We start from the raw sequence: 11,295 nt of genomic DNA, 5'->3' as shown, positions 1-11,295 counted from the left end.
ACAGAGCCTACGGCTGCCCGGTCCTCCAGGTGGGCAGGAACGTGCCTGGCATGTCCCCTGCCAAGGAGAGCGTGGCCAAAGGTGCACCCTTGTGCCCCAATATGCTGCAGGCTGAGGCGCTGCTGGAGTCGGCCGACATGCTGTACATCATCTACCCCTATGTGCAGTACTGCCTGCACGACGTCGTGACTTTCAGCCCGGCCAAGCTGACCAACAGCCATGCCAAAATCCTCTTCCTCCTCTTCCACGTGCTGCAGGCTATGAGGGCTTGTCACCAGGCGGGTCTGGCTTGTGGAGATTTTTCCCTTCGGGATGTGGCTGTGGATGAGAAGCTGTGCAGCCGTCTGCGTGTGAACTTCAGGGGGTACGAGGGACCCGGGGAGGAGGAAGAGAGTCTGGAGGGTGGTCTGGAACGAGTGAGCGAGCAAAGCTGCATGCAAAGGCAGGAGGTGACATGCAGTGCCTGCCAGAAGGACCTCCGAGACCTGGTGTTGCAGTGGGTGCACGGGCAGGTCAGCAACTTCGACTACCTTATGCGTCTGAACAGCTTGGCTGGGAGGAGAATGGGAGACCCCAATTACCACCCGGTTCTTCCGTGGGTGGTGGACTTCACTACCAAAAACGGCAAGTTCAGAGACCTGAGGAAATCCAAGTTCCGCCTCAACAAGGGGGACAAGCAGCTGGACTTCACCTATGAGATGACCAAGCAGGCGTTTGTTGCGGGGGGGTCGAGTGGGGAGCAGCTCCACGTCCCCCATCACATCTCTGACGTCCTTTCGGATATCACCTACTACGTGTACACGGCCCGCAGGACACCCAAGGCGGTGCTGTGCTGCCACGTGAGGTCCCAGTGGGAGCCCAACGAGTATCCAGCCAGCATGGAGCGCATGCAGAGTTGGACGCCGGACGAGTGCATCCCAGAGTTTTACACAGACCCCACCATCTCCCGATCCATCCACCCGGACATGCCCGACCTGGATGTGCCGTCGTGGTGCAGCTCCTACGAGGAGTTCATCGAGGTTCACCGCATGCTGCTGGAGAGCTGGGAGGTCTCCCAGGACCTGCACCACTGGATTGACCTCACGTTTGGCTACAAGCTGCTGGGGAAGGATGCAGTCAAGGAGAAGAACGTCTGCCTCCACTTGGTTGACAACCACACGCACCTGACGACCTACGGGGTCGTGCAGCTCTTCGACCAGCCCCATCCCAGGCGCATGGTGGGACCTGCCTACATTTGAAGCTCCAGCCATTGTCCGTCCTCTGCTCCAGAACATCCGGGAGACTGTGGTTTTGGAGGACATCCAAGGCCAGGTGACGGATACGATCAACGGGCTGGTCCTGGAGGCTACTCCCAGTGAAACCACCTGGTCTGGGGAGAAACCCATCGCTGGTGAGGATGATTTGGAGCAAGGCACAGAAGCCCTGGATTCCATTTCTGCTCCTGGTAGAGCTGCTGACCAGCCCTGTGCCACTGTGCCTCCAGCACAGCCCTCCACCCTCCCTGCTTATGCCACCGACAGCAAATCCTCAGGGGTCCGACCGCTCCGTCGGAGCAAGACAGGTGCTGTGGATCAGCTTGACATGAAGATCGCACTTCCTGAGGGCTTCAATCCACTCCAGGCCCTAGAGGAACTGGAGAAACTGGACAATTTCTTGGTTAAAGGCTTAAGCAGTGAGATGCAGCTGATGGAGCAGCCATGGGAAGAGCCACCCTTGGGTCTCTCAGACCTCTTCCAGAGGGACATGCAAGCTCTGGGTGTTCTGGTAGCTGAGATTATATTTGCACCAAGGCTGCGTCCTTCGAAGCCCGACGCATCCCTGTTGGAGCGGTTCCTGATGGTGCGGAATCTCTGCCGTTACCACCCCAAGGAGATCCCGGCCCCGCTGCAGCACGTGCTGCATGTCCTGCTGCAGCTCAGCGTGCCCGTGGAGAAGCTTCTGAAGAGCAAGCTGGGCAAGAGCACGGTGCAGTTGTTTGAATACAAACCCATCTCCCAGGGCCTCCCCCCGCCCTGTCCCACGCAGCTCCTCAGCCCCTTCAGCTCCATCGTCCCCTTCCCCACGTACTTCCCAGCTCTGCACAAGTTCATTTTCACCTATCAAGCAAAGAAGATCGAGGATGAAGGGCAAGGCCGGGAGCTTGTTTTCCAGCTGTGGCAGCAGCTGGAGGGGATCCTTTCTGAAATCACTCCTGAGGGCTTGGAGATTCTTCTGCCTTTCATATTATCTCTGATGTCCGAGGAAAACACCGCTGTCTACGCAGCGTGGTACCTCTTTGAACCCATAGCTAAATCCCTCGGGCCCAAGAACGCCAATAAATACCTGCTCAAGCCCCTGATCGGAGCCTACGAGACGCCCTGCTCCCGCCACGGCAGGTTCTACCTGTACACAGACTGCTTTGTGGCCCAGCTGATCGTGCGCCTGGGGCTGCAGTCCTTCCTCCTGAACCTGCTGCCCCACATCCTGCAGATCCTCGTGGGCATCGAGAGCTCGCGGGAGGAGAGCAAATCCTTCCTTGGCACCGCTGAGGATGATGAGAGTGGAGGGGAGAGCCCGGTGTCGTGTGTGTTTGGGGAGGAGATCAAGATGGACGTGGAGCACAGCTCTGCTGCACTCGACCTCCTGGACTACACCTCTGGGGTCAGCTTCCACGACCAGGCCTACCTGCCCGAGGGTGAGGACTTCCAGAGTGGCCTCTACGTCGGGGAATCCCTGCAGCCCCAGGAGCAGGAATCGCTCAGCCTTGGCCGGCTGAGTGACAAGAGCAGCGCCAGCGAGGTGTCCCTGGGCGAGGACAGACCTGCTGATGGGGACTCCCAGAAGGACAAGAGCAGCTTGAAGTCAATGGACAGCAGCCAGGACCTGAAGCAGAGCGAGGAGTCGGAGGAGGAGGAAGAGGAGCATGAGGAAGAGGAGCACGAGGACGCGGCGGTCGATGCAGAGCTGACGGTGGTCGTGGATGCTGCTGGAGCCTCCGTGGATGTCACCCTGGCTGATGACAGCAGCGAGCCAGAGGATGGGGAGGGAGAGGAGCTGCCAGACCACTCTGATGACAAAGAGCAGACCATACTGCTGGGTAAGACCCTGCCAGCATCCAGGTTGTTGGGCAGAGCCTGGGGGAGAAGCGGGTCTAGATTTGGGGGTGTTTGTGACCCCAGCTTGGGGACAGGGATGAAACCAGGGTAAGAGGCCAGGTCTGCATGTGGATCTGAGAGTCAGGGCTGGGGCAGCAGAGGCTGGTAGCTAATCTGTGCCATGCTGGGCGCTGTCCTTGTGACTGCTGCTGTTTTGCAGACACAGCCTGTAAGATGGTGAGGTGGCTCTCGGCCAAGCTGGGCCCGACCGTCACGTCCCGCTTCATCGCCAGGAACCTGCTCCGGCTGCTCACGTCCTGCTACGTCGGTAATGCCTCTTCCCTGGGTCCCAGGGTGGGCTGTGCCCCCAATCTGTCTGCTGGTGGCTTGGGTGTGGCTGCTGCTTCAGCTCATGATGTGTTCTCTGGGCAGGCCCGACCAGGCAGCAGTTTGTACCGAGCAGCGACGAGAACAGTCCCCTGAGCACAGGGAATATCTACCAGAAACGGCCCGTGCTGGGAGATCAGGTGTCCAAGCCAGTGCTGGCCTGCCTCGTGCACGTGGCATATTTGTATGGAGAGCCTGTCCTCACCTACCAGTACCTGCCCTACATCAGCTACCTGGTCAGTATTGCCTTTTTCTCCTCTGTGTTGGGGCAAGAGCTGTGTCCAGGTGTGAAGGGAGGGTGTAAAAAAAGTAGTCCAGCCTCACCAGGAGCCTCCTGCATAAAAAGTGAGCTTGGCTGGGCTCTGTCTGGGCCAGTGTGGGCTGAGCAGCTCTGGCTGTGTTGGCTGAGAAGGACAGGAGAGGCACTTTTACCTCCTGCCACAAGCTCCAGACTGCTCCCAGCAAAGCACACAGCTGCGTTCATACCCCTCTTTACCTGTCAGACCTTGTGAAACCAGAGAAAAAGCTTTTCTTCTACTTTTCTGGGTGACTGTGCCCAAACAGAGCTGGCACAAGGGTGGGATTGTGATAACAGGCAGGAGGAGCAGCTTGGGCTGGAGTGAGTGTTCACAGAGGTCTGTGTGGGTAGATAGGGGTGAACTGGGGGGAGGCTAACAGGTTTTCAGCTATCTAAAAAGCACTGGCAAGGCTCACTAACTTTACAGCTTGAAATTCGTAGCTGAACAGCAAGGAGGAAATGTGTAATGCAGCTGGTTGAAAAACTTAATTTTTCATTAAAAAGAAAAAGGTTTTGAATGTTTTAAACAGGCTTATTTTTCATATTGCTCCCTCTTTAGTGGTTGTAAACACTTCGGTTATGGATTCTTGTTTAAATGGAAAACTTCAGTAGCTTTCTGATAATTTAAACATAGAGGGATTTTTTTTGGAAAGAGGCCACAGCTGTTCATTTAAAGAAAACAAAAAGGCATTGTCAGTTTTTCCAGTGTTGAAGGGGAGGTTTTTCAGGGGAAAAAATCCCATTTTTCAGCAAAATCATTCTCCACCCAGTTGCAATCATAGCTCCAGCTGTTCTGCTTTGCTTTCCTAAGATCATTGCTTGGGGGCACAGAGGGGATTAATACCCCTGTGAAACAGCATTTGGCAACCTGATATTGGAGCGATGGAACTTGCGGGTCACAAATAGGATAAAGTCAATCCTTCTTGCAGGATTTGGCAGGGTGGCTATTTTGTGAGAGGAAGAGCCTCTGTGATGAGCTGGAAGATGGCAGGTGTACAAGAAATATAGCAGGAAACTGGGAATTGTCTGTGGGTTTTGTTACTGGCTCTCTTTCTTGGGTGTTTGATTTGTCTAGGAGTTAGGAAACAGGACAATTTAGAAAGAAATATTTTAGTGTTGCTGCTGATGTTATTAACTCTTTGGCACTGCCATAACAGCAGCAGTACATTGTCAGCAGAAAAAGGATGTGCAGTTCTGCCTCATGAAATTACTAGCAGCTGGATTTCTAGAAGTCAGCAGCGGCTTTGCCCATAATTTGTGCTTGGATATTTCATGCAAGGACTGTTCCTCTGCACACTGTGGGATGAAGACAACGATTCTTGCTTTTAAATTGTGTGTATGTAAGAGCTTTCCCCTCTTTCTGTGCTGGCAAATGATGCTCTGGGGTGTCCAGGATGGTTTGGACCAGTGTGGGGTTGTCACTCTCCCTTCTGAGGTTCCCACCTGTGGGAATGTTGTGGAGGGAGATGCTCTGCAGAGGAAACCTGTGAGCTTAGGGGTGTCATTCCCCATTTTCCCCGGGCTCATCTCTTGTGCTGACAAGTGTCTGTCAGTTTTTGGGCTCATCCCTTGAGTGCCAGACACGTTTTGCTGTTGAGATTTGATGCTTGGGTTCCTCTTCCAGGACCAGCAGTGCTGTGCTGGGTTTGAGGCTGAGCTCAGGCGACCTTGGGGTCACCTTTGCTGTGTCCTGCTGGGGAGGTGGTGGCCCTGGCCCTGAAGGAGTCTCTTTCACAGGTTGCACCCGGCGGTGGCTCCGGCGGTGTCCGGCTGAACAGCCGGAAGGAGGCCGGGCTCCTGGCCGCTGTGACACTGACACAGAAGATCGTGGTGTGTCTCTCTGACACCACACTGATGGACATCCTCCCCAAGATCAGTCAGGAGGTGCTGCTCCCAGTGCTGGGCTTCCTCACTTCGCCAGCTGTCGGGTAAGTGCTGCAGGATCAGCACAAAATCAGGGATTTGGGAAGGGTTCTGTGGGGGCCCTAATGCTCCCAGGTTTGGGGGGGGAGGGGTGTTTCTGCCCTGATGTGTGTCTCCTTGCACTGGCACACTGCTGAAAGCATCCTGATAACACAGAAAAGGCAGGAAGCATGAGGCAGAGGATGGGAAAAAGGGATACGTGGAGGGCAGGCTGCTGATGGATGTCCTCTTCAGTTTCCCCAGCGGAGCCCAGGCCCGTGTTGCCCTGTGTGTGAAGACAATCAGCCTCATTGCCTTGATCTGCCTGCGGATTGGGCAGGAGATGGTGCAGCAGCACTTGAGTGACACAGTGAGAAACTTCTTCAGGGCATTCTCGCTGCTGCAGGAGCTGCAGGACCAGGTCAGTGATGTGGGAGGGGCCCTCCTGCACTCCCCCAGATGTGGGAATGTGGTGGGCATACCTGGCTGTGTTTGTGTAATGAATTGTGTGGTAAGAGCATCTCACCTTGGGGTTTATGTGATCTTGTTTCTCTTGCCCAGGGGTTGACAGCAGAGTCGCTGGGCAGCTGTGAAGTGCCAGTGATGGAGGTGCCCCTTTCGGATGGGAAGCTGCTGGCCCTGGATCCATCCGTGCTGGTGGAGTTACAGAAGGTGTTCAACCCCGAGATGGCCTACATCACCTACATCCCCTTCTCCTGCTTGCTCGGTACGCCTTGGCCACCAGCTGTGAGGGAGCTCCGTGCTCTGGGCATGCATGCTGGGCCTGAACTCCAGAGAAATCACAGCTCACAGGGCTTCTGGGGGAAACTCACAGCTTCTACAGCATGGCTTGGGCTGATTCCTGGGCTGGGAGGCCACTTCAGCTTCAGCTGGGAGCAGATGTGGGATGCTGTGTCCACAGCCTTGTGCTGACCCTGTTCAGGGGTGTACAGAGGGGGATGATGATGATGGGGACGTTGCTCCCCTGGCAGCCACGTTGTCTCTGTCTCCTCAGGTGACGTTATCCGGACGGTTGTGCCCAACCACTCGCTGGTTGAGAAGCTGGCCAGCCTCCACCTGGAGAACGTGAACCCCAGCAACCTGCAGGTTGTTGGCCTGGAACAAACACCGAGTGTGGTGGGCTCAGACCAAGACACTCGAGGGAATGAGCCCTTTTCCAGCCCCCAGGAGGACACTCACTCTGGCACTTTTGGGAGCGTGCTGGTGGGGAACCGCATCCAGGTCCCCGTGGACACGCAGCGGGAGGGTCTTGGCTTGCTCCGCCTCAGTGCTGGCACTGATGGATTCGTTCCCAGCTCATCCAGCGAGGAGAACGCCCTGAAGCACGACCTCCCCCGCAGCACCCACATGCTGTGTGGGAACTGGCTGGCCTACTGGCAGTACGAGATCGGGGTGAGCCAGCACGACCCCCGCTTCCACTTCCACCAGATCAAGCTGCAGAGTTTCTCAGGGCATTCCGGGGCCATCAAGTGCGTGGCACCGCTGAGCAGCGAGGATTTCTTCCTGAGTGGCAGCAAGGACAAGACTGTGAGGCTTTGGCCCCTGTACAACTATGGGGATGGCACCAGCGAGGTGCCCCCGCGCTTCACCTACGCTGAGCACAAGAAATCTGTGTTCTACGTGAGCCAGCTGGAGGCACCGCAGCACGTGGTGAGCTGTGATGGCACCGTGCACATCTGGGACCAGTTCACGGGTAAGAAGGGAAAGGGTGAGGAACTGGAGGGAACTGGTCCAGCCCTTACAGGCAGGGGCTGTGCTGAGTTTGGATGGCTCTTGTTAAAAACCAGCACAGAACTGGAGATCTGCTGTGTGCCTTGTCCTCCCATGATGTCTGTTGTTCTTTCACAGGCAAACTTCTGCGGACTTTTGATGAGTTAGACAGCAAAGTCCCCATCACAGCTGTGACCACCATGCCACCTCCCTATCACAGCATCTCTGTGGCCAGTGCAGACTCCGTGCTGAGGTTCATCGACCACAGGAAGCCGGGACTACAGGTAGGGGTGTGGTGCTCTGTGAGTCCCCTTCCTCCTGCCCTGTGCTTAATGATGGGATCCCAGCTGGCCCAAAGCCCAAATCCCAGAGCCAGCTGTGATGGCTCCACAGAAACCAGCTTGTCCCTTAAATGCCTGATCCACTGACCTTCATCCCCCAGCTGGACTGTCTCTCTTGCAGCACGAGTTCCGCCTGGCCAGCGGGGCGAGCGCGGGGCTCATCCGCTGCCTGGCCGTGAGTCCGAGCGGCCGCAGCGTCATGGCCGGCTTCTCCTCCGGCTTCATCGTGCTGCTGGACACCAGGACGGGGCTCATCATGCGGGGTTGGCCTGCCCATGAGGGAGACATCCTGCAGATCAAGGTGAGGAGCTCAGCTGGGATCCAGGTGGGGCCTCATTGATGCTCTGAGGCCACGTGGAGCATCCTTCCCGCAGGGCTTGTGTGCTCCATTCTTGCTTCATCCCTTCCTATGTCCCTAAGAGGCTGCCCAAGCTCTCCTACCCCATGGTTAGTGCTGCTGCCAGCTGTTCTTGGTCCAACTCTTGCTGCCAGAGTTCAGCCCTCCTGGGTTTCAATCCCTGCCAGGCAGGTCTGCAGCAGGGGCAGGGAGGAGCCACAGCTCCTGTGAAGGAGCAAATGTGTTGCTTTCTCCACGGGGCTCTCAGCTTCCCTGGGAGAGTGTTGCTCTAATGAGTAACTCTTGTCCATATTTACCCACCCCAGGGAGCAGTGCTGGGTCTCCAGTGTCCTCGACCCAAATGTGGGTTAAACAAAGTTCAGCAGTGTGGGTTGTTTACCCTCTCACTAGCTCTGCTAATAAGCAGCTCCAGGTTTCTACCCTCAGCAATATTTTCAACTGTGAGAGAGCCTCTCAATTCCTTCTCCTGAGAAGGAAAATAGTTTGGCAGGTGATTTAGTGGAGAGGGAGACTGCATGATAATCCCTTTACCCACTGCAGTAGTATCAGATGATGAATGAGCGTTGTTGTGTATCAGGGTGTTGTTGAAAAGAGGCACAGCCCATCTCCTGGAGGAGATTGCCAGCTCCCAGAGCGTCCTTTAGCTTGCAGTGTCCACCCAAGGCCTTGCTAAGCTGCTCAGTACCACCATCTGCTTGGAAATGGCTTGGACAGTCCTAAGGGATTGCATTGTGACCATTAGATCATTGCAGCCACCTGCTGCTCTCACGTGCAGCACCAGATTGTGAGTTTTTACAGGAATTTTGCAGGTTTTTACTGGTTCACTGGCCTTTCCTCTCCTGCTAGGCTGCAGAGGGCAACATGCTGATCAGCTCCTCTTCGGATCATTCCCTGACTGTCTGGAAGGAGCTGGAGCACAAACCTTTGCACCACTACAAATCTGCCTCCGAGCCCATCCACGCGTTCGACCTCTACGGTAACGAGGTGGTCACCGGCACTGTGGCCAACAAGATCGGGGTCTACTCCATGCTGGAGTCCTCAGCCCTGCCCACCAGCACGACCAAGCTGAGCTCAGAGAACTTTCGGGGTACATTGACCAGCCTGGCAGTGCTGCCCACGAAGTGCCATCTCCTGCTGGGCTCGGACAACGGCATCATCCGGCTCCTGGCGTAGTGACCCCTGGCCTGGCAGCCTGTGGCTGTCCCACAGTGCTGTGCTGGAGCTAGAAGCCAGCAGTGTGGCTTTTGGAGGAGGTAGAGTCAGATGTTTCTGAGCAGAGGATGCAGGGGGAGGTGTACTTGTTACGTCTCTAACCTCTTTCTGTATCTTGAAAAAGAAAAGAAGCCATAACTGAGAAACCTCCGCTGCTGCTGGGAGAGATATTGGGCGTTGTAGGTCACTGTCACCCCTGCAGAGAGGCCTGGAGCTTTCCTTACCACGTGTGCCTGATCCCCAGGGGCCTGTGAGCTGCCCTCCACAGAAACAGGGACCACAGGTACCCTCCCCCCTTCAGTTCAGGGGTAGGAGGTGCCCCTTGGCAAAACACAACAGTTTAGCTACTGCCACCTGCACTTCCCCTTCCCTTCCTCTCCTGAACCACTGATCAGCCTCACTGGGGTGGCAGAAGCTGGGCCTGGGAACTGCTGCCTTTGGAGCTGCATCTCCTCCTCCCATGGTCGGTGCTCAAAGCCCAGAGGAGGTGGTGCTCTGTGAACTTCAGGTTGTGCCAGCTGAGTTCGAGCCTGCATGGGAGGAGGAGGAGGAGAGGTTCACCAGAGCCGTTCTGCTGCTGTGCTGGCTCCAGGGCAAGGACTGGAATGGAAGCCAGCCAAGGCACAAACCCCATCTGCTCTGCCAGTTCCTGTAGGAATGGGCTGCTGCAGAGGGGCAGATTGGGGTGGGAATGTGACTCTCTGGGGAGGCCAGAACTAGATGCTTCCATGAGGATTTTGGCTTCTGGAGCAGTGGGGTAGGGCTGTTGTTGGTTCCTGCCCCAGCATCCCACGATGAGGTAAGGGGTGAGGAATGCCATTTGTGCTATGCACTGGCAGTGATCCTCAGTAAATCCATCTCTAATCCTCTTCTTCTGAGCTGGTCAGGCTCCTGGGGAAGACAGGACAGCAAAAAGGTGCTCAGTTTTGTCCCCTCCTGCCCTTGCAGGGTGTGAGGCAGGAGGCATGAATCCATCATGGTCTCTCTTTGACCTTCCCTTTGGGACAGCACTGTCTGTTCCCACCCCAAAGCCACAGAGAGTGCTCTTTGCCCCACCAGTAGAAGCAGTTTCCTCACTTCTATTGCAGCCCTTTTCCATCCTTCAGCCTAGCCAGAGCCAGTACCAGGAGCGGGAAGCTCTTACCCTGGGCAGAGGAGGAGCCTGCTGTGGGTTGTCCTGGGAGGGGAGAGGGCTTCCATCCAGCTGCCACCTGCAGCTGGGGAGGTGAGTGGTTGGCCAGTGCTGCCCTTCCCTACCCAAGGGGAGCTCTCAGTCCCGTGTTGCCTATTAACCATTTGCAATAGATGTAAATATTTACTTCTAATAAACTCTTTGAGAGAGCTGCAGAGCTGGGGGTGTGTGTGTATGTGTGTGTGTGTGTGGAAGCTCTGTGCTGGTGGGGCTGGGTGTGCTCAGCCAGAGGGACACCTCCTCCTTCAGGCTTCTCTTGTGTTCTGGGGGAGCCCTGGATGTAGGATAGGATTCTGCTGCACAGGATTTGCTTTCCAAGGGCAATTAGCTCCCTGTGTTGCAGCAGCACATCCCAAATGTGGTTGCAGAGCTCAGACCTGTCACCCATTGTCTGGGGTGAGCTTGGGAACCAAGAGTTCCTGCAAGGAATGGATGACTGGAAGATCCTTTTGGTGCTCCCTGCTGCTCCTCAGTGACTCCTCTCCCACTGAGGACATGGACAGAGGCAGGAAGGATCAGCAGCACTTCTGCTTATGGCACAAATCCACACAGGGCAGGACTGCTGGACTTCTGCCCATCCCTGAGACTTTTGCTCCGTGCCCCAGCAGTGTGTGCATGCCCTGGACACTGGGACTAGCTACCCTGGGAGAGCTCTGGAGCGTGCTGTGCCCCAGGGGAGGGACCAGCTGCTCTTGGCTCAGCCCAGCCTGGCCATCAGACCCTGCTGTGTGCAGCCACGGGGCCCTGGGCACCTGCCCTCTGTTAAACCAGTGTCTCACATCTCCCTGGGATGCAGGGAG

At 56.1% G+C, this 11,295-nt stretch overlaps 1 protein-coding gene across 1 annotated transcript in view; it reads left to right on the top strand.

The window, feature by feature from the left end:
* WDR81 (WD repeat domain 81) overlaps positions 1-10,652 on the top strand; it is a 33,003-nt gene extending 22,351 nt beyond the window's left edge. The window contains 11 exon segments of the mRNA XM_017742971.1: positions 5-1,234; positions 1,236-3,076; positions 3,295-3,402; positions 3,507-3,697; positions 5,497-5,687; positions 5,917-6,082; positions 6,223-6,388; positions 6,677-7,375; positions 7,531-7,676; positions 7,855-8,034; positions 8,938-10,652. Of these exon segments, the coding sequence (XP_017598460.1) occupies positions 5-1,234; positions 1,236-3,076; positions 3,295-3,402; positions 3,507-3,697; positions 5,497-5,687; positions 5,917-6,082; positions 6,223-6,388; positions 6,677-7,375; positions 7,531-7,676; positions 7,855-8,034; positions 8,938-9,264 (5,245 nt within the window). The 3' untranslated portion in view covers positions 9,265-10,652.
* Positions 10,653-11,295: the final 643 nt, after the last annotated feature.

The sequence above is a fragment of the Corvus brachyrhynchos genome, unplaced genomic scaffold, assembly GCF_000691975.1.
Source record: "Corvus brachyrhynchos isolate BGI_N302 unplaced genomic scaffold, ASM69197v1 scaffold99, whole genome shotgun sequence".
In the NCBI taxonomy this organism is placed as follows: Eukaryota; Metazoa; Chordata; class Aves; order Passeriformes; family Corvidae; genus Corvus; species Corvus brachyrhynchos.
The sequence above is the reverse complement of the archived record's forward strand: the minus strand, read 5'-3'. Positions and strand labels throughout refer to the sequence as shown.